Consider the following 26,470-nt stretch of genomic DNA (forward strand, 5'->3'; position numbering starts at 1 on the left):
GGGAGGGTAACGCAGGAATTTTCTGCTTACGTATCAGTCCATATAGAAATTGTGGGTGACTGTTTTAAATAAAAGATTGAGCCCTACTTGTTTGCTTTTCCCATATGCCAGGAGCAACAAAACCTAGGGATATTTAAACAGATTATTTCAGTCCCGGGAAAGTGACGCTTGAGCAGTCGCACCCGCGGTCCTGATCCCCACTCTAAAAACCACTCCAGAATTTTCCTGACTAGCAGTCACTAAAGCAGTTTCAGCCCCTCTTTGTGTTTCGGTAGTTTATGGCAGCAGTTTTTAGGCTAGCAATAAGAAGCACCTAGCCATGAAGCAAGCGTGCATGCTACCACCCCAGCCTGGCGAGCCAGGGTAGGAGATGTCCTGCCACAAGGCTCTCTATTCTTTTTCTTCTACTGCTTTGTTTTCCTGTTCTTCCTGTAAATACCAGAGCTTTCTGTTCACCTGTTTCCTAGTGGCTGTCATCCTTTTAACCAAGTAACCAAGCAAGGGTTGAGATGAGTGTATGTCTAATTTATTTTGTTGAATTCCCATATTGTCACCTTTTAATGCAATCTTTCCGTAGCATTTAAAACTAAAATACTTTTGATCCCAGAAGCCTTCACCACTTTATTCTGCACTTTGTTATTTGACCATGCTGTCTGTCTTAAAGTGCATTGTATGTGGGTGCTTAAATATCAGCTTGGCATATATCCAGTGAGAGTGGCTTATTTCCAGTTTTTATGAAAGTTATGACAAATAGTATGTTAGGTCTGGCCTAATTTTTAGCTAATTTACTTGACCTGTAAAGGGAAGCTGGCAAATAGAATGAAGGTGACCCTATTTTCAGTCATTAATAACAATGCTATTTGCCAAGCACTCAGTGAACCAAAAAATGCTGGAGTAAGTCATTGTTTGTTGACTAAGGTATTAATTAAAACGGGGTGGTTATTTTCTTGAAAATATTCTACTCTTTTTAGGTACCTGATGAGGTACCCACATCTGAAATAGGAGTTTGATATTTGCCAAGACCTTAATGCTAATTGAATCTTCTGACATGTGAAAGTTATATTTTGCTTTCAAGTGGTGGGAGGAATTACAGGCTGTCTTTGTGTTATAGTCTTCAACTATAATATTAGTCCATATGTTGGTGTCAAATCATTGATTTAAAGTTCTTAGTTTATGGCAAGTTCTTCTAATTGTTCACAATTTTTCTTTGTGGACATTAGGCCTATGGTAAGATGGATGGAATGAGTTGTGATGATGTGGTAGCTTTTAACTTCTGCTCAATAACATTTTAAGACTAATAAGGGGAAAAATATAAGAACTAACTTGATGAAATCTTTCCTTTTTGGGTCTCTGAAGAAGTCCCTGTTGGAGAAACCCTCTGAGCTCATGTCTCATTCCTCTTCTTTCCTATCCCTCACTGGCTTCTCTCTCAATCAGGTAAGCTAACAGTCGAGAAACCTGTTCTGCATGCTCTAGACACAGTCTGTAACACAGGATGATAGAGTTCAAACCATTTTAGTACAATTTAGAATCCCAGCCTTTGTTTACTGAATATTTTCTTTCACTTTTCACATTTCTTCCTTCCTCATTTTGAGCATCTTGTAGAAATTTGTTCTCTCTTCTCTACCTTCCCTGTTTGGACCAAGTTAGAGGTTCTCTTTGAACCTCCAAGAGCACTTTAGCACTTCTCATTAATTTCACACTCATAATTATGACTTTGTTGTACAGTCAAAGAAATCACTTAATTGACTTCTGTGGCTGCATGGTTCTTCACATATGGTAGGAGCAAGGGGTATGGAAAAAGAAAGGAAAAAATGGAATTATCTAGCAAAGTAGTTAACTTTGTGGGGACGTGTATGTCGGGTTTTGTGCACATACAAATGCATTCACCGAAGAAAGATTACTTTGGAAAAGCTCAAGGAAATGAGTATTACGTCTTAAAATTCTTACTGTGTGTTCATAGCTTAGTCTCTATTTTTAATTACTCAGGAAAGATACCCAAATAACAGCATGTTCAACGAAGTATATGGCAAAAACCTGAGTACCAGCGCAAAAGCAGAGGTGAATCCCTCAATGAGCCACCAAGAAACATCATTGTACTCTCTCTTCGAAGGGACTCCGTGGTCTCCATCCCTTCCTGCCAGTTCAGGTAAGAAATAGGATTTTATTGCAGAGGTCTTGTTATTTAACGTGCACATTGAGCTGTTTCATTAAGCACTATATTGATTACACAATTAAACTTTTTAGTAGCTCTGCAAAATACTGTATTGAAACTAACATGAGGTGGGCTCATTTTAAAAGGATTCCTGAGACTGAAAGGCTCCTGATGGCTCTCTAAGATAGCAAAAGCTAGTGAGAATCAGCATGCATCTTTTTAAGCACCTGCTCTGATCCAGACAATGTACTAGGTGCTGGGGATACACGGGCCAAAAGCGGGGGTGGGGCACAGTACCTGCTCTCAGAGAACCAATATTTAATGGAAGGAGATAGAATCTCCATTTGTAAATATATACAAAATAAATAGAAGGTGGTTTTTGGAGGGAGGTTCCAGCAGCTGGGGGATAGATAGAATTCTGGGCCTGCATTCAGGAAGACCTGAGTTCAGATCTGTCCTCAGTTAATAGCTGTTTGACCCTGGGCAAGTCACTTAACCCTGTTGGCTTTAGTTTCTTCATCTGTAAAATGAACTGGCCAAAGGAGCTTGAGAGGTTATTCAACAGTTTTCTTTCAGCAAGGTGGAGGCCATCTCCAGTCATCCTGATCTTTATCTTGCCACTGGACCAAGATGGCTCTGAAGGAGAAAGTGAGGGTGATGACTTTGCATAGCCCTTCCTCACTTTAATCCAATGCATTTGCAAGTCATGGCATCACCTTCCTGATGTTATGGTCCTCTTCCAGAACAAAGGACAAACAACAACATAAAAAGGTTGTTCTTAAAACTGAAGAAATCAAATCCACTCTAATCTAACATTTCTGTTATATTGACATATGTATGTATTTATATATTTTTTATGTTTATATTCTATTTATAATATAACTTTTTAGTCCATTAATAGATTCTAGTATGACAAGTTTGTTTGATGTTTTCATAGCCCTCCTGATCAGGTGATCAGATTTGGTCCCGTTATTTAGGTAGGACTTGTTCTAGAGGCTTCCAAGCTGAAGTAGTTCTACCCAAAGAGTGGAAGAGCCAGCATGCAGTGCCTCTGAGGGCATGTTTGAGAGAGAGACCTAATATATCTGATCAATTCCTTTCCTTTGAAATGAAGTAATAGAGTTTTACCTGCCCCCTTCCTTACTCTTAACCCTCAAGACCTGTGGTTATTTATTTATGCTATGATATAAGTGCTCAGATATGTGGAAGACTGGGTCACAATATGTTTGTAAAATATTTAAATTCTGTAGTTTCCTGTATCATCATCATCATTATTAAATAATAATTATCATTATTTAATAGATCATTCAACACCAGCCAGCCAGTCTCCTCACTCTTCTAACCCAAGTAGTCTGCCAAGTTCTCCTCCAACACATCTGATCAATTCCTTTCCTTTGAAATGAAGTAATAGAGTTTTACCTGCCCCCTTCCTTACTCTTAACCCTCAAGACCTGTGGTTATTTATTTATGCTATGATATAAGTGCTCAGATATGTGGAAGACTGGGTCACAATATGTTTGTAAAATATTTAAATTCTGTAGTTTCCTGTATCATCATCATCATTATTAAATAATAATTATCATTATTTAATAGATCATTCAACACCAGCCAGCCAGTCTCCTCACTCTTCTAACCCAAGTAGTCTGCCAAGTTCTCCTCCAACACACAACCATAATTCTGTTCCATTCTCCAATTTTGGACCCATTGGGACTCCAGATAATAGGGATAGGAGGATCGCAGATCGTTGGAAAACAGATAAACCAGGTAAGAACTGATTTTCATTGCTAATGGCATAATTAAAGAAACCACTATTGTAATCTTCCTCATTTTCACTTCGCAAATAATAAAACTCTTGAACTCAATTCTTTCTTACCTTAGCTATGGGTGGATTTGGCTTTGATTATCTCCCAGCAACATCCTCATCCTCTGAGACCAGCTGGCACCAGGCCGGTACTCCAAGTGGTACCTGGACAGGCCATGGTCCTTCCATGGAGGATTCTTCTGCTGTCCTTATGGAAAGCCTAAAGGTGAGTAAATTCCAGAGACACACACAAAAAAGTGCTTCACTCTGGCAACAAAATGTCCTTCCCTCTTCAAGATTAATCAGTGGATTTTTACAGGCAGATACTCTAGGAGTGGTTGATATAAAGCACACATATGGAAATGTTTAGGGGAACCATGGATCTGTTTCATGAGTCTCTTAAATGGCAAAGTTTCCTGTTGGAAAATTCATTAGTGGCAAAGTGGGATGAGGAGAGAAACAATAAGGGTTTTCATTTCCTCCCAAGCTTGAAGGGGAAACATTTTGTCTAAAATCATTCTGACATTATCAAAGGGCAGTGCCCAGTGTCATGTGTTGGACTAAAACTAATAATAGGTCGTTCCCTGTGCTCTTTGATGAGACTGAATTTCAATCAAGTCTCTCAGATGGTTCTTTGACTTTTACTGGTTGATCTAAATCACCATGGGCCTAATGAAAGTTTTTTTTCCAAAAGTTCAATTTCCTTGGTACTTGTGCACATATGTTTGACCGTATGTGAAACCCTGTGTGTTTTTCAGTCTATCTGGTCCAGTTCCATGATGCACCCTGGACCTTCAGCCCTGGAGCAGCTGTTGATGCAGCAAAAGCAAAAGCAGCAGCGTGGACAAGGCACCATGAACCCACCGCACTGAGGCCAAGGTGGCAACCCTGGTGAACCAAGGCTCCATGAACCATGGCATGTTGGGTTTGCAGGACTGGCCCACACAGGAACCTGCGGGTGGCAGCCCTCTTTTCTGTTTCTCGCTGTTGAGAGGGTGTAAGTGTTCCACCAGCCCGCTGAGTGTGCACGAAATGTTCGCAGTGCAACAACAAAAAACATCAGGAACTCTCCTGTCCCCCTGGGGCCCACCGGGAGGGAGAGAGGAACTGCTGTTTGTCTCACTCAGTTACCTGATATCACGCCTCTCACCTTCTCCATCGTGCATGTCCCCAGCCACATGGGAAGGGAAAGCTGAGAACGAAAGGCAGATGGGAGAAGCCAATGGGAACTTCTCAATCCTTTTTTCCTCTTTGGGGAATAAAATAGGAATCCATTAATGATTGCTTTGCTGACTGAGAATGTAGTTGAAATTATTCCTTAACATCTTTATTATTACTCTCAGTAGTAAAACATCACACTGAATTCTTCCATACACAGATGTGCTCGTAGTCAGTGTGTAGCAATGAAAGCCTCGTTCACTGCTGGTGTCCGAGGTAGGTGGTGACAGGATGGGGGGACATATCTCCTCAGCCAGGGGAAGTGTTTCCAAAAGGAGAGTACATGACCTCACCTTTCACTCAGAAGGCTCTGGCTGGCCCTTTCGTGCCCTAGAGGATCCAGCAGGAAATGCTCTTCACTCTGTTGGTACTCTGAGCTACAATTGGGGACACAGTGTGTGTGCTGGGGCTGTGCTGGACAAGCAGGTGACTGCTGTAGGGTTTTAAATTAACGTTTCTGATTCCTGTACATTTTACAGTAGCATAGCAAGCAATCTCACAGAAGCCAGGCAAGTCTGTCCATTCATGGCCTGACCCATTTTAATAGGTAGTAGAAGCTTTCAGTGTGGTTTTTTTTTTTCCCGTTTTGTTTTTGTTCCCCCATCCTATTCACCTACCCTTCCTCCCATCCCCCAGATTTCTCCCTTTACCCTATGCTGGATGCTAGTAGATTTTATTCCTAATGTACAACATCTCACCAAGAAGCAGCATGGGGTCCAGCAGTTGGGGGCCCACCCCAGAAGACGGTCCAGATAGGCAGGAAGCAGCAGCATATGCACAGCCTACTAAGGGGCACAGGCCCCTGCACAGCGCCAGTCCCTAACCCTCCAGCTCCAGAGTGAAATTCAAGGCACCATGGACATGTGTATCTTGTGTGCACAGAAGAAAACACAGTCCATTTGGGAAAAGGCGCAAAGAAAGGGAAATAAACTTTTTATTTGATATTTATTAGGGGGAAAGAAGACTGGAAATTTTCTTGTGTAGAAAAAAAAAAAGGACAACATTTCTGTTAAGTCGTTTCCTGGAAAAGTAATATTTTATGGGAAAATTATGGAAACAATCTAAATGTCCAATTGCTGTGCTGGTGATAAGATTTTTTTTTCTGGGTTTTGTTTTTTTTCCTTTTTCAGAGTGTGTGAGGATATATGTGTGCTTGCACACTCACACTCAACGTAGGCATGAGGTAGTTCAGGACCTCAGAGCTGGGGCATAGCTGCAGAGCAGAGCACAGCCAGAAGCCCAGGCATCACTGGAGTCTGGGCAGAGGGGCAGGGTGCACATCGCTCGTCCCTGGGAACGGTTGGATTCCCCCGGCACTTGCAGCATTAGCACTCTCTGAGTTTGACATGGTGTTTTGTTGTTATTTTCAAAAGTTCTCTAAAAGGGTAAAGCCCCTACCCCAGTGGCAGTATGAAATCCTCCGTGCTTCTCTCCAGCCCTTCCCTCTCTCTGCCTCTCCCTTTTCCCTCCCCCCCTGCCAACCTTACCCCAGTTTGTGTGTTTGAGCTGTGCATCCAGGCAGCTGCAACATTCCAGTGTTTGAAATGTCACTGACTCTTGCACCCTAGACAAGCTAACCAGGTTCACCATCTCACTCCCGGCAGTACCCTATCCTAGCCACAGTCCCATTTCTGCATGAGAATCTGGTGTTCGGAATGTTTTCTGGTTCTTGGGGTGGGGCTCCCCATCCTGCCATACTCATTGTGGAGTAATGAGGAGGGGAGGGGACCCCCAGCAGAAACTGGTTTGTGTAGTAAGCTTTCTTTTGTGTTTTTGTCTGTCTGTGCAAGACATGCAGCTGCTGAAATCAGCTTTGCCTTTAATTAAACCATGTTCTCTCCAACCAGACCCGTGTGTATGTTGCATTTTTCCTGCCATCGAAATTAGGTTTATTTAAAGCCAACATTTCTAAGAATTGCATGTACCCTTAACATAGACTTGAAAAGAGCGAAATTAAATACTCTGGGGTGTTGTCCTAGGGGAAAACAAAGCCTGAATGTACACGGATGTTGGATCTGCTTTACCTAAAGCCAAAGATCACAGTGTTTGGATAAAGAGCGACCGGTTGTCATGCTAGTTCTGTTTAATGAGAAAGGGAGGACTTCAGTAAAGTCAGGATCCCCCCAGTTTAACCCACGTCCTTGCTTTTAAATGGAGATTTCAGTGGCTGATACTCAATCTCCCTAGGCCTCACTTTTTACCATTTATGTTTTTAAAAAGGTATTGGACCTAGATTATCTCCAACATCTTTCTCAATTTCTCATCTCGTGAAGTTTTTTTTTTTTGGAGAAATATGTCAAATTAGATTTACAGGCACAGTGAACATGTGGAGACCTTGGGTTGCTTTGCAGTATCTTTTCCAGGAGCAGTCTGTTAGGATCTTGCTTTTCAAGCCAAGACCACATGCAGTTTGAACCAGAATTGCCCTGTTTTCCAACCTAATGGTTCAATCGTAATAACAGGCCAGCAAAAGGCAAAATGCCACCTTTTTTGGCACCGTTAATTTAATTTTGAATTTGCTGCTGTGATGCCACTTTGCACAAACACCTTACTAACTCAAAAAAATCATTGATGAGTGCTTCAGACCTCATAACCAGACGAAACAAGTGAAAAGAGACAAATAGGCATGAGCCTTCTGCTCTAATTTATAGCCATTCACCTTAATTGCTTTATTTTAAAGATGTTTTACAGCTGCAGTTCATTGTTACAGGAACATGAAAAACTTTGGGATGAACTTTACAGATCCGAATTAGCCCATCAGCAAGAAAAAAAAATAACATTTAAAAGATGAACAATTGAGTTTCACAACAAAACCAAGGAAACGAAAATAAAGCAGTGAGGGTGGGCCAGGAGAAGCTTGGGTAGTGAAAGGAGCACTGGGTTTCATCAGAAAATGTGTCAAAGGGCAAGGCAGGTTGGTCACTTAGGCTCTTTTGAGACTCCTTTGGTCATCACTAAAATGAGAATAATCGAGAAGCACTGTGGTCGTGAGGAAAAACTGAAATGTGAGTCAGGAGGTGTGGGTTGAAATCTCTCCCTGCCCCCGCCACCACCCCCCCCCCCTTTTTTTTAACTACCTGTGTACAACATCCCCTTTACAGGTTTTTTGGTTTGTTTTTAAGGAAATCGCTTTGCAAACCTTCGAGGGCCATTGGCATGCTAGGTAGCTGGAAGACCTGGGTTCATTCAAGTCTTGCATTATTAGAAACATCCTGATTTTGTGATAATCTGGGCTGGTTATTTAATCTCTCCGTGCTCTGGCAACCTGTAAGACTCTAGGTTGCAAAGAAGGTGCCATCTTGCCTTGGTAGAGGGATTTTCCTCACCTAGGATTCCCCATCACGCTGAAATCACAATAGGGTTCAGTTCCTTATACCTATCTCATGCTTGTACAAGCTACCTCTCAAAGTGAGTTTGAAGAAGGTGCTTCGTAAATTTTGATATAAAGATTTTAACCTAGAATACTCTGGCTTCCTGAGAATGGCTTTCTATTACTATTGGCTAATAGTGCCATCCATGTATTTGAACCTTCAGGAACTGGGCTTCTGATACTTAACACCCTCATGGACTGCGAGGAAATGAAGAGTTGCTAGTGATTGCCGTTGTAAAACAAGGATTCCGGTGTTTCTTGATCGGATCAAATGCCTTGTTCCCTGGAAACACCACTCACTCATTATCCAGGTCTCAGCTACTTAAGTAACAGGATTTTTAATGAAGGAGAAAAACATCAGATAAAGCTTTGCAAGGAAAACAGGTTAACGTTCTCCAACTGTCATTGTCTCTCAGGGCGTAAACTGTTGTGCACCTTCGAAATGCTCAGAATTGCTGCTCGTTTTCCAACTTCCTTGCCTAGGCTTTCATGGCCTGGCCTTCTGGGCCTGTAGCTGCACATTCTTCAACAAAAGCTTTTGGGAAAATGCCCACTTTCCCGTTGCATTCTCCTTCCAGCCATTCATCATTCACTAGGGTGAAAAGGCAGAAAAACACGTGTCATTCATCGTCCAGAAACAGGGTGGGGGAATTGCCATATTCAAGTTCTTTCCATGTGTTTTGGTCTGAGGTATGTCTTGCCTTATAGTCTGTGGCGGTCTGATAATGCAGAAAATAGCCAATAGTCTTCAAGAGGCAACAACATACTAATGTGGGATAGAACGAACAAGATACAGACAATGCAAATAGGATGGGAAACGGGTTCAACTACTTTGTGGATAACCAGCAGGTGTTTTGACTACTAGTAAAGTTTTTCTTAATAGCTTTACTAAGATTTAAATGTATGGCTGCAAAAAATTACTTGTCGAAAACGTGGGTTCTTAACTAACACTGAAGAATAATTCAGATCACTAGTCATGTTTATATCAAAAAAACTACATTTTATTATGCCAAAAAGAATGCTTTTGGTTTAGCCATATGAGATGCCCCCTTTCTAATCAATGCTGTTACCCTTTACTGCTTTGGGATCTAGGTTGTAGGATCCCCCGATAAGTATTCTTTTGACTGATTAAACCAATGTAGGTTCTGAGATAGACCTGTCTCATGTTGACTTTTTTTTTTATTTTTATGTTTGGTTTTTATATCGTCAGAATTTCTCCAGTATTTCTCCTTCCCCTACCCTCCCAGGAGCCATCTCATAAAAATATTTTTAGAGAAAGAGTAAAAAAAAGTATCAGTAAAACTGATGAATACATATAGAAAAAGTCTGAAAATACATGCAATTTACCAAGCTGATGGACTTGTCACTTTCGGTTGAATCCTCCTTAGCAATGTTCTACTGAAGTTCCAGTATACAATACAGGTGCTTCCTGAGTTGGAAATACCTGTTATTTCTATTTTCATATGTGAACAGCTGGTTGGACACTGATTTCTCCATTACCCCAGTACAGCTGCTCTAAGTTCTGTCTCCTGCCGCAACCACAAAAACCACAAGGCAGCACCTAAGCAGTCTTGGTCCAGTCGCCCCACCTTGTTAAACTGACATGGTACCAAAAAGTGTGCTCAGATGCCTTCCTCACCATCTTGTCTCTCTGGGGGCTGTATATATGCACTTGTATTGACTCTTTCTCTGTTTTTATCACTACTTCCCAGATGAGTTCTATCCTCATCCATTTTTCACATCCCAAAAGTGAAAGGAATTTCCATTTATAATATTTCCAGCAAATGTCGATGCAGCTTCTGCTTGAAGACCTCCAACGAGGGGACTCCACGACCTTTCAAGGTGAACCATTCCATTTTTGGACAGCTCTAGCTCCAGAGAGTTTTTCCTGTTGCAACGTCTCCCCAACATTCCCAGTTCTGCCCTCAAGCTCAACAGGACAAGCCTAATCCTTTCGTATCATTCAAATAACTGTCTTTCTAAGTCTTCCCCAAGCTAAACATGTTCAGTTGCCTCAGGAAAACCTATCTGTTTCCACCTCTCCCTCTTTTGGTTACATATGTTAAGACAAAAAAAAAAAGTCATTGAAACTTATCCACTATGACTTTTTTCCCCTCATAGCAAATGTAACCAAAGTTTCAGTAATGCACCACGAGCATCTCAATAAAGAACATCACGTATTTTGGACCATAAAAAAAATTTAGAACGATGCTAGATATAAAATCCACCCACCCCCCCAAAAAATGAAAATTGGAGACATTGAAGCCTTTAGCTCTTTAATCATCTCCACAAAAGCATCATTAAATCCAACTTTCCTCAGGACCAACATTCAAGATTTAGTCAAAATTGTTGACTTTCTGTTTTAGTTGTGTGCATTCAGCAACCTTCTCTGTACAAGATGAAGACATTGTGGTATTTTGGATAGAGAGCCTCAGTCCCAAGCAGCAAGCTGGCATAGTGGGGGTAGAGCACGGGATTTGATGTCACGAAGACCCATGTTCAAATCCTGCCTCAGGACAGTATCTCTGTGACTCAGGCAGGTCACTAACCTACCTCCCTTCTGTCCCAGTTTCCTCATCTGTAAATTGATGATAACTAATAACACCTATTGCAAAATGTTGGTATGATGATGAAATGAGATGATAACATGTGCTTTGCAAACCTTAAAGTATGATGTAAATGCTAGCTATTAATAATAACCTCTCAGCATCCTACGCCACCCTCCTCCCATAAATCACTAATCTGTGCATCAGTAGAGGGAGTTTCCCCACTCATGTTCCCTAAACTAATGAAAACACAGGTGCAGACCCCCAGACCCCACAAATTGTGCCAGTTGCTCTAAGAAAGTGTTTACAACCTTCCATTACAATAGTACAGTTTTATGTGGCTTTTTATTGTGTATTAGCAACTTCAGTATTTCTACAAATTATAATCTTTCAGTGTGGTACTACTTTCCGGAGTGCCGAGTCCATCTCTACTTCTGTTTAATTCTTGGCCATGCCCTCCCATAAATCCTTCAGAAAGAAGCCACCCCCGGGCCTGGAGGTCTTAATATTCTAAGCATACTGGCACAGCACTCAGGATGTCTGCCTCTTACCCTCTGCCCTTGATACTGATCAAGTATACATCCTTTTCTGAGATGTTTCCTGACCAATATGTTTTAATTACAAGTTTAGCTCTGAAAAGGATCACAATAGATTTGTAGCCTGGTCTGGGATGCCAAATCAGCAACACTGCCCATATGTAAACAGACGACTAACTATAATTTTGAGTAACTACCCAGCAAAAGTGTTGGGGTTAAGAGGAAAAAGTTGGTGAGGCATAAACAAGAGCAGGGAACTTGTTTCTTTTAATTTTTTGATGACTCAATATAATTGGTTTCCTTTATAAATATGTTTATTGTATTTTATTCATTTAAAAACATGATTCACCAGAGCTGCCAAAGCGGTCCAGGACACACAAAAGGTTAAGAACCCCTGATCTAGGGACGATACCCCTAATTTAATTCTCCATTGCAGACTATTCTATCTTACTCATCTTGTTCTCAAAGGTTCAACCAAGCTGGAAGGGCCAGTAGCAATAGTACTAGTAGCAGCAGCAGCAGGAGGAGGGGGAGGAGCAATAGCCTTTCAATACAGGTAATCTGAGTGGTATTCCCATTTTACAGAAAAGAAAAAAGGTTGAGAGAGGTTGTTTTTGCTCATATTTCCATAGCCAGTAAATGGCAGACAAGATTTGAACCTTGGCCTCTTGAGTCCGGCTTGGGTACACTTGCCACTTGCTGACACTGCCTCTAGATCCCTGATTTCATCTGTGTGGGTATATTCTCCATAAATATAAATCACAAAAATTTATCACTAGAAGCCAACCATGTGATGAGCTAACTTGCTCCTCAGACAGTGATCACCGTGCTACAAAGGGCAAAATACTGCCAGACCTTTTAGTCCGTCGACCTTCTCTCCAAAAAATATTTATTTTTACACAAAGTTCCTCTAAAAGTACGAGTGACGCATACCTTTCAGCCTTACCTGTGAGGTAGGTACTATAGGCTTTACTGTCTCCATTTTACAGATGAGGAAACTGAGGCTGAGTCACCCCAGCCTTGGCTCTGTATGTTCTATATCACTGTCTCTTTCAACTTTCAACTTCGTCTATCCCAAAACTTCCTAAGCTTTTGTGTTCTGATCTGGGCTTCTGGCTTCAGTCTTCAACCAAATCTTTTGGGAAAATGTCTCAGTGACTTTCCCTGTGAAATGAAGGGGTTGGGCCAGGAGTAGGCCTTCAAAGTCCCTTCCAGCTCCAAACCCGTGAACCGAAGCCTAGGTTCATCTAGCTCTGTCAGAGGAAGAACTTCTGACTCCTTGCCTCTCTCTACGGCTGCAAGACAGTCAATTTCTCATTACTCAGGCAGGTCTTAGAAGGAGCTTCCTAATCCTTTTTGCTCATCAATTGTTTCCTGTCTTTTCTCTAGCTCTTTGCAGAGTCAGAGAAGGACAGCCAGGGAAGGCAAGGATGATACAATTCAAACCCGCCATTTCTCTGCTTCATGCTAAAAACTTTATCAGAGATGAATATCACTGGTTGTTGAGAATATTTCATCTGGGAAAGAAGTTGGAGCTAATGAAGAGCCCCAGACCATGAAGCAAGGGACCTAGGTCTGAGTCCTGCCCCTTAGTGGCCATATGACTTTGGGCAAGTCTCTTCATATCTCTGGGCCTTACATTCCTCCACTAGCAAATGAGAGGACTGGACTAGATTCTTTCCAGTATCTCTTCTCACTCTATGAGTCTACGTAGCTAGAAGTTTGCTTGAAGATTATTTGTTCAGTGCTCTCTAGATACTTGTCTACTATGGATAGTTGAGTATTAACTATATTATCATGGAGGAAGGACTTTTCATTTAAGGCACTGGAGACACAAAGCCAACTTGCCTTTGGATAACACCAGGATCACATCTCCGGCTAGAAATTCCAGGTCCTCTGGTTGTGAAGCTTCATAATTGAATAGTGCCAACACTTGGTTTCTTTCTTTGTGTTGGGGTTCTGTCGCATGGATATTGTCATTTAATGTATCTTTTTCCTCTGGTACTTCTGGAAAGCCTTGGTCACCCTGCAATATCAAAGGTTCCATTTACCCCAGCTTTTCAACTTGTGTACCTTGTACCTCACTAGAAAGAGAACTGACCATGGAACTTCAGTGGTTGTACTGGGGGCACCAAGTCAAAATGGCAGGTTGATTATGATTGAAGGGAAGTGACTTATGGGCAGGAAGCTTAAAAAACATAAACGTCATTGAAAGTATTTCATTCCTGTCACCGTTCCACAAAGTATGTCAGTCTGTATGTAGTATGCGGTTATTATCTGTGGTTTCATTGGTCATTACTCCCTCTATTGGAACCCATCCATCCCTTCTCATTCTGTTTGGCACGTGCTCACATCTGCCTACAAATCCTTCAGGACTAGAAGCTAGAATTTCTGACAAAGTCCAACATTTTTAGCCCTACTGGTATTTCCAATATTGGTTTAAACTTTGTCTCAATGGGGCAGCTAGGTGGTGCAGTGAGTAGAATACCGGCCCTGGAGTCAGGAGGACCTGAGTTCAAATCCGAACTCAGACACTTGACACACTTACTAGTTGTGTGACCTTGGGCAATTCACTTAACCCCAACTTCCTTGCCTTCCCCCCTCCAAAATAAAAAAGAACTAAACCATGTCTCAGGAAACCACAGATAATAATTCACATTAATGAAACACTTTAAGGTTTATAAAATACTTTACACACATGGTCTCATTTGATTCTCACAACAACCCTGTGAAGTAGGTGCCATTGTAATCCTCAGTTTACAGATGAAGAAACTGAGGGTCAGAGAAGCTATATCCTTCCATTTCGACTCTGAGGGGTTGTAGTCAAAAGGCAGGTAATGAAAAGGCCTGGGTAAAAGTCTTAATTTTAGAAGACAGGGATTTGCTTATTCCTGGGACCTCAGCCATTTACATTCATCTAGAGAAGAAAACTGGATCCAAAGAATAATATTTATTTCATCCTGTCAATTTTCCAAGCTCATGGATAGCCAATGAATGGCTTGCATACTAGTCTGGTATCCTTTCTATGTCAAGAGAAAGTGTACAAGGCCTTCATACATATTGGGTGCCCCCCCCACCCATGGCAAACCCATGGAAGACACAGACAAGAATCATGTGGAATTGGCAACCATGGATAGGTTATTATTTGCATCGTGGGAGAAAACAATCAATATCCATAATTTCACAGATTCATTCGATTATTGGAGTATCATTTGCTACCTTTACTCTTACAGAGCCTCCTCCTTCACCATCTCCAGAGGTTAATCTATTTCCTCCCACTCTATATCCTTTATGAAAGATTTCTGCCCTTTAAGCATCTCCAAATAAGCCCTTCTGACATCTTTTGGGGGCAAAGGGTGAAGGATGGAGGGAGGAAAAGAAAGAAGGGACCCAAGAAAGGAAATATTTCCTTCAACACTGTTGAAACCTGTTTCCCACTCTTCAGCTGGCATAGACCTGGTAGAGTGTATTAGTATCCCCCCTTGCTTTGTCTTCTACACTTATTTCTAGTCATAGTTATAGCTTTCAAGTCATAGCTCTTCAGAGCACTTATTCACACATTGCAGTTTATCTAGGCAACAATGAATGCAAATTCCATAGGCTAGAAATGAAGCAAAAAAAAAAAAAAGGTAGGCAGTGGGAAGAAAGTTTGCTTAGGTTTCTCAATAGCAACTCCAATCTCCTAGACTGAGGAGGAGTTGGGTGTGTGGGCGTCAATGCCAGCTTAACTCATATCAAGAGCTACAGTCCTGGGTGGTTTTCTCACAACTGTTCATGAGCTGGAGATGTTAGCTCTCTCAAATATCATAAGGACATCATGAAAAAAGAAACTGTCCCATGGAAGAACCTGAAAATGGGTGTGCTTGGTTCATCTAGTCAAAATAGCAAGTTGGCTTCAATTGAAAGGAAATTGCTTAAAGGCTGTGCAGTCTTTAAAAAAAAAAAACCAGGTACTTTCAGGGATTTGGTTCCTGTCACCTTCCACAAAGACTATAAGGTAGGACCTGGTTATGGGGGCAGATAGGGTTTCCAAACACATGAGTCACAGGCTCACATCAACATTGGAAACACCAGTGGGGTTAAAATGTTGGTCTGTATCAGGAATTCCAGTTGCTAAGCCCTGGAGATTCAAAGGAGAATACAGACAAGAATCACAGAAAAGGAGAATGTGTGGATGGAAGAATTGTGATCTGCCCCTGAAGTGCTCCCAGTATTGAAAGCACAGATCCTTCCAAATATGAGGGAAAGAGGGAGGGAAGGAAGGGAAAAAGGAAGAGAAGGAGAGAGGGAGGGAAGAAGGAAAGAAGGAAGGAAGAGAGGGAAAAAGGGAAGGGAAGGCGAGAGGGAGGGAAGAAGGAAAGAGAAGGAAGGAAAGAAGGAAGAGAGGGAGAAAGAGAAGGAAGGAAAAAGGGAAGGGAAGGAGAGAGGGAGGGAAGAAGGAAAGAAAGAAGGAAGAGAGGGAGAAAGGGAAGGAAGGAAAAAGGGAAGGAGAGAGAGAGGGAAGAAGGAAAGAAGGAAGGAAGAGCTTTGCCTTTTGTTGGCTATTTCACCTGGGGCAAATGAGCTCATCTCTCTCTTGGTCTCAGTTTCCCTACTGGTTAGCCTCATTAACCCTTTCTCAGACACATGGCCAAAGGACAAAAATGGAAACTGTTCCAACCTTCGGTCCTTAACTACCCCACTTTCACTTTGTGATTGTAGGTGTCAGTTTACCTTAAAGGTCATAGATCAACTTGCCCCTGTCCTCTGGGGTCAGTGACATTTTTGTCTTGTGAAGAGCTCACTATTTTCTTCCTCCTTCAAAGAGTTTTGTCCTCATGTCTGGACTTGCCAGGGACTAGTCATAGTCATGTCACCACCTGGTGGTGGCACAGTGGGAAGAAGGAAACATCAGCGAATTTGGATTCATGACCTGGAATCCAATCCCAGTCCTACTTACTACTTGTATAACTTTGGGGAAACCCCTAGATTTGGGCTTCAGTTTCCTCATTTGTAAAATGGGGGAGGGGCTGTACTAGGACCCTTTAGCTTTTATCCTGAAGCCTGTGATCCTATGTAAAAGGGTAAAAAATTATTGTCATTAAGCTCATCTTCAATCTTTATTGTTTGTGGCCATGAAATATGGTGGCGATTGTAAAACATGAAGACAGATGTGGCGACTGACATAAGGAGACTGAGTTTTCAGTAGACTTTACGATTTCAATAGAAGTGAGGAGTGGTCTGGTTAAGCACTTGGGATCACTGAGCTACAAAGGGTTAAGGTGATCTATCAGTTTGTTGGGGTCACCATCAACGTGGTGAAATCCTTAGAAAAGAGGGCCACCATGTTGGCTTTCAGTCATTTTTCAGTCGTGCCCAATTCTTCATGACCATTCGAGGTTTTCTTGGCAAAGACACTGTAGCGGTTTGCCGTTTCCTTCTCCAGCTCATTTTACAGATGAGGAAACTGAGGCAAACAGGGTTAAGTGACTTGCCCAGGGTCACAAAGCTAGTAGGTATCTGAGGCCAGATTTGAATTTAGTAAGATGAGTCTTCCTGACTTCAAGCTCAGCACTCCATGCACTGCATCACCTAGCTGCCCCACGCTGTGTTGCCTAAGGAGAAACAAACACAGCCCTGCTAGATAAAGCAAGGGAAAGCTCCCATGCAGATCAGCACAGGGATTGGCTCATGAGTATCCATTGCATTTCAAGCCTGGGTGAGATAGGGAGACCCAGTTTCAAAAGTGGGGAAGGGGAGGGGAATAAGCATTTATATAGCACCTACTGTGGGCAGGGCACTGCACTAAGTGCTTTACAAATATTATCTCACCCTATCTCCACTTTACATTTGAGGAAACTGAGGCAAACAGAAATTAAGTCACACAGCTAGTAAGTGTCTGAGCCTAGGTTTGAACTCAGATCTTCCTGACTCCAGGCCCAACATTCTAGCCACCTAGCTGTCTAAAAAAAATGTCACCAGACAAGTTGCTCTTGTAGGTTATTTCCAACGGAAAGCAATAGAGACCAAAAATGATGAAGTTACTTAGAAGGAAAGATGAGTGAATAAAATGATGGAAACAACCAAAGGCTTACTCACCACTGTGTATTCACACCAGAGAGTCAGGCAATAGTTCTTCACATGGTTCCACACGTTCTTCATGTTTTCCTCTGAAAGGGTGATGAGGCCCTGGTCATCCCCAGGCCGATAGCTATTAAGGGGTCAGAAGTAAAGTGAAAGGTCATAGTGGCCCTAGAAATGGCCATATCTATACCCTGGTCACTATTGGTTCTCAGCCTGGTTACTCACCTACCCTCCCTCACTCTCCAGCTCAGCTGGATGCCCATCCACCCACAGGGACGCACCTCAGCTTGGTGTGCTCAGGGAGCAGTTCCAGTTTTTTGCACACCATGTCCAAGATCTCACTGTAGGGAAGCCCAGGGCGAATCTCCATGGCCACTGTGTACTTGTAGTGCACTTTGAGGGTGTACGGCGTGGGGACACTGAGCTTTAGGTCCTGTGAGGAGGTCAAAACAAGGGGTGAATATCAGAGGCAGATCCCTTGACAATGCCCCTTAGGCTATAGTAGTGACCTCCCCAGAGTGCTGTCCAGGTTGAAATATCGAGTGTGTTAGAATTGTAGCTCTGGAACCTTAGAACTCATCTCCTCTCCAATCTCCTATCTCATGTGGGAATTCTCTCTCTGATAGAACCAGGTATGTAGTCGATACTTAATAAATGTTTATTGACTGACCATCCAAGAAGCCAAAGTCCACTCCTTTGGGAAATGTGTTTGCAAAGGGATGGAGAAACCCCCAATCCAAAGACTTAATTTGGTCAGTGAAATGTAAGTAATACTGGGTGGGAACCAAGAAGCCTGAGTTCTAATTCCATGTCTGACACTAAGTCATTATTTGACCCTGAGAAAGACATTTCTCTCCTGGCTCCACTTCCCTCTGACAAATGATGGGGGTAAACTAAAATGGTTCCTAAGCTCCCTTCAAGCTCTGATGTCCTAGGAGGCTAGGACTGACTTTTTACTCTTCCCACTCAGCGCCTGTGCTATAGAAAGCCAGTACTGGTCCCCATAGCAAACCAGCCTGTCCTCCCAGATGGAACCATAGAAGGAAAAACCTTACTGTCTGCTCTTCTGGTCGCTTCATGCCTAAATGGAGCAGGGAAAGAAATAGGAAGAAAACAGAAGTGAGTGAACTGCACCTGGCTATCATCTATCTCATGCACAATGAGAGCTTCAGTGAGTACTGGCTATTTGTTCAGGAAGGCAAGCAGTCTTTATTTCCAATAAAAGACTTCCTCTCTATTTTGCCTTCAGTGGTAAATGTAGGAGACAATTGTTTTTGAAGCTTAAGCCACCATGAGAACATGCTTCAGCATGAACACTGGACTGAGAGTTAGTGAAAGTGGGTTCAGCTCCTGCTCTTCCACTAACTACCTGTGTGAGTCCGGATAAGTCACTTACCCTCCCTTAGAGTCTCTCTTTCCTCATTTATGGAATGAGGGAGTTGGATTAGATGATTTCTTCTTTGCCAGCTGGCAGCTGCCCTCCCTCCAATCTCCTCCTGACTTAGTCCAGAGAATTTGAGGATCTAGCTAGCGAGCTACAGTGTAGCATAAAGAGCTTTGGATGAAAGCTGGGTTCAAATCACTGCTCTGCCCCTTACTCCCTATGTGGCCATATCCTCATCTGTAAAACGGGCTTCTATTATTTCTAAGGACACTTTTAAAATCCAGGATCCTTATTCTCCCAAATAACTTTTAAGGTTCTTCCTCCGTGCTTTGTTTTGTTAGAAAAGTTTCCCAAAGTGGTCCAAAGAGGATAGATAAATCTATTCCCCTGTCCAGGAACGTAGTCACATTGCTGAGTGTTAACAGACACTTCCAGCTCTTCAGAGTTCGAAAATTCTGCTTGCTCCTCACATTTCCTACAGGAAGCATTAAGGCCCTTTTCATCTCTAAAATGCCGGGATTTTACACTAAATATGTAAGTACACCCAGCCTGTGCTCTCAAAGAACTTACAGGTAACAGATACTTAACATCAGGCTGGCTTTGGGACTCTAAGAATTTCATAGAATCATAGATTGCTATCTGAAAATGATTTGACTAAATGACTGGTCCAAACCTCTTATTTTATAAAAGCTCAGAGAGATAACCTTGCCCAGGGTCACACAGGTAGTAGATTACAGAGTCAAGTTTTGATCCCAGGGTTCCCCTCAACTACAAACCCAATGTTCTCTCTATTGTGCCAGGTTATACCTTCCTGATACTCAGCATCCGCAAATCAAGCAAGCAAGTATTTTTACATGCCCACTATGTGCCAGGCATTGTGTTCTTGTGAACCAGTAGAACCTAGAGTTCTTTGTCAGGACTGGCAGGGAGCTACGAAAGGCAGCTGCCATAGAGTAATTTTGAGTTGGGGGACCACTTTGTCCAAAAGAGAAGATGCTGGTTCTGTATATTCATGGGATGGTGTGAACATTCCCTGGGATTTCCACACAACCCCCCCCCCCTCACCATAAGAGGGGACATTGGATCCCTGGGCTGGCTCAAAGTCAGGCAGGAACTTTAGTGAAATTGATAGCTGTTGGTGCCTTTAGTGCTTGGAAAGAAGCAAATTTTCCAAGAAGGTCACTAACCTGGGAGCACTTGGGGCTTTCCAGGAGCTCTGGAATTGGGTGGTGCTGGGAGGTCAGAATCCGGAGAGGTTCCCTCCTGGACATGAAAGTGAGTGACAGTCAGTTCTGTAGATGGAGTTCTAAGTGATAGAAATTGGAGATTCTCCTGGCTAATGAGACCAAGTGGAAGTGATTTCAAGGAAAACTTGGGAGAATGGCAAGAGGACAAAAACTTGGAAGGGAGATGGACAGATTTAAACTGCAGAAAACTTCAAGTGGGGTAGAGACAAGGACTGGAAACTCCACCAAATGCACCCCACCCACCCCACCCCCATTACTCTCTGCATCAGGAAAGGGGGAGAGCAGATTAATTCAGATGCAGCCAAAGATATCTGGTGTGCAGCAGATTCCACCCCTGTGCCATGGGGGTCATGCCCACAATTCTCAGGACCAGAGGGCCCAGCCCTCTGCAAAAGGAAACACTGCCACGCATTCGCGGAGGGTGCCCAACTTGTCAGAGCATTTTCACAATCTAGTATCCAGAGACAAATTGGTTCCTAGGGCAATGTCTGTGCCTTGAGGGCCCAGGGAATCTTGCTTTGTCTTTCTATCCCCAGCACCTGACAAATACCCTCAACATTGTAAGTGCTTGATACATGCTTGTTGGATTGAATTGACTAAAGACAGATTTGTTGTATGATCTAAAAAAGTCAGAATCCATGTCGGGCTGATTCGCAGAACGATTGAGAGACCTAGTCAAGCCAGAGGGGAAGTCAGGGAACAACAGGAAAGCAGGCCTGCCTCAGAGGATGGGGAAAATAATGCACTTTTTCATAGGGGCTTCCAAAGCAATGCTAGGAGGTAGATTCTCTCTCTCTCTCTCTCTCTCTCTCTCTCTCTCTCTCTCTCTCTCTCTCTCTCCCTCTCTCTCTCTGTCTCTCTCCCTCTCTCTCTCTCTCTCCCTCTCTCTCTCTCTCTCTCCCTCTCTTGCTCTCTCTCTCCCCCCCCCCTCCCCTGCCCCCATCTCTCTCTCTAGTATCTTTCGTACAACAAACATATATTAACCACCTAGTATGTGGCAAGTGCTGTCCCTGGTGCTGGAGAAACAGCCAAAAGGGTAACAATCCCTTCCCTCAAAGATCTTACATTCTATTGGGAGGAAACAATGCCGATATGGATAACTGTAGCAAATTGTTTTTTGTCTGTCTTTCATTTTTGAAGAGGACTGAAGTAATTAAAGTTAATTTTTTGAAGGCAGATAAGTTCATTTGTAACTGAAGGGGAGAAGAAAGGAGCTTATATAGGAATTGGCATTAAGGAAACTGGAGGTTCTCAGAAATGAGGTGAAGAACAGAGGCTTCCCAGGAATGGGAAGTGCAAAGTTAGGGAGCCAGTTTGACTGAAACACGGAATGTATGAAGGTGAGCCATGTACAGTAACCGTGGAAAGGTAAACAGGAGCCCGATTGCGAAGAGTTTAAAATGCCAAACAAGTTTGTATTTCATCCTAGAGGCCATAGGGAGCCACTGAAGCTTCTTGAGCAGGGGAGCAACATGGTCAAACCTGTGCTTTAGGAATATCAATTTGGCAGCTCTGTGGCAGATTTAAATGGAGAGGGGACAGATGAGAAAGGAAGTAGGCTACTCATTTTTTCCAAGTAAGAATCACCAAAATCCTACTCTGATGATGCCTCATGGCATGTAGATGACCTGGGATCATGCCAATATGGTCCAACCAAACTAGAAGGATTTCCAGTACAGATCTGGTGACAAGACCATATGGCCAGATGAGGTCGAATTAAAGGTGTTCATTTACAGGTCATCTGTCAGATAATGAATTCTTTAATCCAACAATTCACAAAGAACATCTGCTAATTCTATCTGCACTGAAATCATAGATCCTTGAAGTCCTGGGGGAGAAAAATCCATCACAATCACAGGGAAATCTGGGAAGGGATAACCATGCTATAAATCCATGACAACTAATCCAAAGCCACATCCTGGTGAGCGTTCACGTGGGCACCAAAGCACCATTTGGCTATGTAGTACGGGCATGAATCAGTAAAATGACAGAGACAAAGCTTGGTGATACATTCCACCAAGGGCTCCAATTTCTGTACTGTATTTATTGAGTGTCTGTTAGATACAATGCATACATTTATCTCCTCCCTCCTTGCCATGTGGCTGTCTTTGGAAGGAAGAGTGACAAGGGGTAAGTCTTCTGGGCCCAAGTGTGGTTTTACCTGGTTTTGAAGTTGAGGATTGATCCGGAGTTCAACAGGTTCCAGGTAATTACAGGGGACAAGTCCTTTCTGCAGCATAATAATGCAAACATGAAAGAAAGAGAGCAGAGGCTACACCTCCATACCACAAAACAGAAGTAAATCCAGGGAAAAATCACCCTTTGGTTTGTCTGGGATGAAGGGGGATGGGGGTGGGAGAGTGGATATAGCTTTTCAGAAAGCTCTGGGATTGGATGACAAGGGTCCATGTAAACAACACTGCCACACTGTGTACCTTCCCATTGAACATGACGGTGGCCCAGTTATCATTTCCTTTCTTCAGGACAAAGACAATGTTTCCTGGCAAGACTTGAAGTTCCTCTGATGTCTCAGGTGTGAATTCAAATAGCACCCGATGTGCTTCTCCTTCCAGGGCTCTGAAGAGGGTTAGACCAGAAACAGAACTAGAAACTCTGGTCCCTGGGACAAGGTATTGAGGGAAGGAAGTGGAGGAACCTTGGACTTCAGGATATAAGGCCTTGTAGGAGGGGAGAGAATTAGGACACTAGCCTGTTGTACGCAGACAGACATCCTACCCTTGCTGGGAAAACTTATCCTGGGGTGGGGGAAGGATGGAAGGGGACAAAATAGAGGAGGATGGGGTGCACTTGGGGCACAGCCACCTTGTGTGGGCAGAGGGGAAGTACCATCTGGCAGTTCTCTATTTTAGCTCATTATTCTTGCTAGGTGGATACTAAGTTCCTTCTACCAGCTGATAGAGAACAAGTCTGTCAGCACCCTCTAAATTTTGACAAAGGCCTGAGTTAGTCATAGGAGCCAGTCAGTCCTCCAGGTCCACTCTTACCCCTCACTGGATTTCCACTTTTCCTTGTCTTTCCTAACCAAAGCACCAGAATTTTCTCCTTGGGGCGCTTTCCTTTGTTGTTAGGTTCTCCTCAGCCCTTTTTGTTTGTAGACATTTTACTTATTTAAATCCGAATAACTCTCCTAGCCTTGGTAGTGCCAGGTTGGTTTGTTCATTTTGAGTGGGAATTCTTAAGGGGTGAGTTATGGCATACTTTGTCCCTCATCCTGTAGGAGAATGGCTTTCTTGTCTCAAGTCCTTCCTGTTATTTCTTTCTTCAGAAAGGATCATACCAATTCCAATCTAAAACCCACACAGGAAAGGGGAGAAGTGGAGTCGCATTCTTTCTTCCCACTCTTTGCATGTCATTGGAGAGACTCTCCACCCCCTTCTGCAGATCTGGGCTTGGCCCTTTGCTGACCTCATCTTAAAGGTACTGAGAAGAATGCTTCAGCCAGGAGGGTGGTGGATGGGTGATGGCCATAGATGGTTTTTGCCTAGTGTTCAGCTATGAATGTTGACAATGTCATCATTCAATGTTCTAGCCACTGGATACTGGTGCTAGACATCCTACCAAAGACAGCAGATCTCCCTTTTCCACAACACTACCCAATTTTCCCACAACTACTCTGAAAACAAGTCGGATCTAAGATCACAGTCATACTTAGGGTAGAGCAGCTGGGCTTTGCCCCTAGGGTGCTGAAATTTAAAGGGTGTTTCTTCCCTGGCCTCAGAATTTACACCCCAATCAAGGTCTCCTCTCTCCACTCCAGGTACAAAAATTTCTGGTGATAACTCCAGTAGAATTCCATTTGATTTTATTATTGCTCTCAGCTTTATCATCTATACCCTCCAACAATACAGTATAAGTTCCACTTTGGAACTTTGACCTGATGTATTCTCTTGGTTCAAATATTAGTGCTAGTACTTACTTGAAGATTTCTGGTGTTTTGGGTCTTGGGGGAGGTTCAGCTGTCTATTGAGAGTTAAGGAGAAAGGAATAATAATAAGTAAAGGGAAGGAAAAAAAATAATACAAGAACAAAATGATTTAAAAAAATTCATTAATACAAATTTCCGAAGTGCTTCCCTCGTAACAATTCTGTGAGTTAGATAGAAAGAGAAGGAGGAGAGGGAGAGAAAAAGAGAGAGCAAACTACTAATGATAATGCAAGTGTTTTTCCAGTGCCAGGAATCCACAGAATGCATTTTCTGACTTGATCAGGAAATTCCCTAGGGGAGGAAACAGCACTGTGAATATATACTGGAAAGCATCACCTCCTGTGAATTTTTCTTGGTAAAGACTTAACCAAGGCTGGAACCAAGCTGAAGCCAAATGCAACTTCCAGATAAGTCAGTCGTCACAGACCTGCACAATTCCCTAGAAATGTTATTTTGCTGGTGACTCTCTGTCTCTTTTTCAGGAAAGTCCCAGGAGTTTTGTGCTGAAGACATCAGCTTATGCTCTTTCTGCATGTTCAAGATGCTGCAACAATTCAGCCAGCAGCTGTTGTGGGGTGTAAGACCCAACAAGACCAGCAACAAGAGCTGCTGCCAGCACAGGTTCTTTTGATCTGCTTTACTGAGGAAAGTAACTTTAAGGGGTTAACAATCTTACTTTAATTCAACATACAAATATCATCACTTAGTTCAGGAGGAAAAGCCAGCATCCTGAACTTCAGAGCAAATACAAACAAATGACAAACATACATTAGAAACAGATAAAATCACAATTCACAGTGACCAAAAAGCATCAACATCTGGGTCCATGAGCTGGGGAGCTCTTAACAGTGGCTGGCCCAGAGTCATGCGCCACTCCTCCTGTGGCTCAGATCCCCAAGCAAACAACTCTGTTAACTCTTTTTATACAGTCTTTAGCCATCATCAGAGTGACCAGAACTTAGACACATACTATTGGCTCTGGTCTTAGCAACTCCCCTTAGGGCCATGGGGGCTTCACGCCCACATTGGCTTAGCACCTAGTAATTAGGGTTTGGGCCTGGGGTTTAGCACCTAGTTAGACTCAATCAGACACTTAATTAATTTAGCATTCTAAAAGAGTAAAAAGGTCTCACCTTAATTAATATTACACAAGATAATTCTTGGAAAGAACAGTCATAGAATCACAGGATTTCAGAGTTGGAAGGAACCTGGCTCCCATCTAGTCCAACAATATATGAAAGGGTTCCCCACTAGAACATACCCAGCAAGTGGTCATCCAGCCCCTGCTTGAGCACATCTAAGGAGGGAGAACCTACCATCAGTCTAGGCCCATTCCACTTTGGGGTAGCTCTCATTGTCAGGAAGGAGCCTAAATTGTCTTTTTTGCAGTTTCCACCCATCACTGCTGGTTCTACCTCCTGGGACCAAACTGAAAAAGCCTAATGCTGCCTTCATATGACAGCCCTCCAAATATTTGAAGACAGCTATCAGGATACACCCCACCCCCAAGTTTTTTCTTCTCCAGGCTAAATATGACCAGTTCCTGGACTAATCCAAGCAGGATCAATCTTCCCATTGTACATCACCTGACATCCTGACCCAGGTACATTTTTGTTACTACCCGATGGTCCCTCTGTCTGAGTTGCTTTGTTTCTCTGAGGCTGATTACTCCTCTTAAGAGTTCCTCCCTTATTCTCATTTGGCCTTACAAAATAATAGTCATAGCTCTTCACAGCCCATAGTAGGTATTTACTTAAACATGTGTTGATTTGTTTGATCTAAAGTTTGCATATTGCCTTATGTTGCACAACAAGTTAATTGAGTTGTCTTTGATCCTGACAGCAAATTTGAGAGGCAGGTATCACAGCTCTTATTATCCCTGTTTTAAATATGAGGAAACTGAAGTCAGAGAAGTTAAGGGATGTACCTATGGTCACATAGCTATCAAGTGTCAGGATTTGAACCCAAGTCTTCATGATTCCAGTTGAACGCTTTATCCACTATGACATGGGGCATTTCTTGTCTTCCACCTTATTTACAGGTTGTAATAAGAAACATTAAAAAGCCTCTCATTGCCTCCCTGTTCCCCTTCTCCTGACCTCTAGGCATTTGGCTACTTTCCATGTTAGTACTACTTTGACCTCTGGTGGAGTGGGAGTGCTGTCATGGTGGACTGAGCCCTAGAAACAGACATACTTGATCAT

At 42.8% G+C, this 26,470-nt stretch overlaps 2 protein-coding genes across 11 annotated transcripts in view; one reads left to right on the top strand and one right to left on the bottom strand.

Moving 5' to 3' along the window:
- Positions 1–7,022, top strand: part of SMG7 (SMG7 nonsense mediated mRNA decay factor) — a 96,734-nt gene extending 89,712 nt beyond the window's left edge. For 6 of the 10 annotated variants that reach the window (XM_036754271.1, XM_036754269.1, XM_036754275.1 and 3 more), the window contains 5 exons: positions 1,357–1,437; positions 1,990–2,149; positions 3,749–3,919; positions 4,034–4,182; positions 4,715–7,022. In XM_036754271.1, the coding sequence (XP_036610166.1) occupies positions 1,357–1,437; positions 1,990–2,149; positions 3,749–3,919; positions 4,034–4,182; positions 4,715–4,828 (675 nt within the window). In that variant the 3' untranslated portion in view covers positions 4,829–7,022. Of the gene's footprint in view, positions 1–1,356; positions 1,438–1,989; positions 2,150–3,457; positions 3,530–3,748; positions 3,920–4,033; positions 4,183–4,714 lie in introns of all 10 variants that reach the window. The other 4 variants (XM_036754268.1, XM_036754270.1, XM_036754272.1 and 1 more) reach the window with 4 other exon arrangements.
- A 793-nt stretch (positions 7,023–7,815) lies between these two features.
- NCF2 (neutrophil cytosolic factor 2) overlaps positions 7,816–26,470 on the bottom strand; it is a 46,596-nt gene continuing 27,941 nt past the window's right edge. Inside the window, exons 8-16 of the mRNA XM_036757762.1 lie at positions 24,258–24,301; positions 22,756–22,897; positions 22,482–22,550; positions 20,261–20,336; positions 18,745–18,770; positions 17,971–18,122; positions 17,705–17,816; positions 13,475–13,652; positions 7,816–9,136 (exon numbers count right to left, since the gene is read on the bottom strand). Coding sequence (XP_036613657.1) covers positions 9,024–9,136; positions 13,475–13,652; positions 17,705–17,816; positions 17,971–18,122; positions 18,745–18,770; positions 20,261–20,336; positions 22,482–22,550; positions 22,756–22,897; positions 24,258–24,301 — 912 coding nt within the window. The 3' untranslated portion in view covers positions 7,816–9,023. The remainder of the gene's footprint in view (positions 9,137–13,474; positions 13,653–17,704; positions 17,817–17,970; positions 18,123–18,744; positions 18,771–20,260; positions 20,337–22,481; positions 22,551–22,755; positions 22,898–24,257; positions 24,302–26,470) is intronic.

This window comes from Trichosurus vulpecula, chromosome 4 (genome assembly GCF_011100635.1).
Source record: "Trichosurus vulpecula isolate mTriVul1 chromosome 4, mTriVul1.pri, whole genome shotgun sequence".
NCBI classification, from domain to species: domain Eukaryota; kingdom Metazoa; phylum Chordata; class Mammalia; order Diprotodontia; family Phalangeridae; genus Trichosurus; species Trichosurus vulpecula.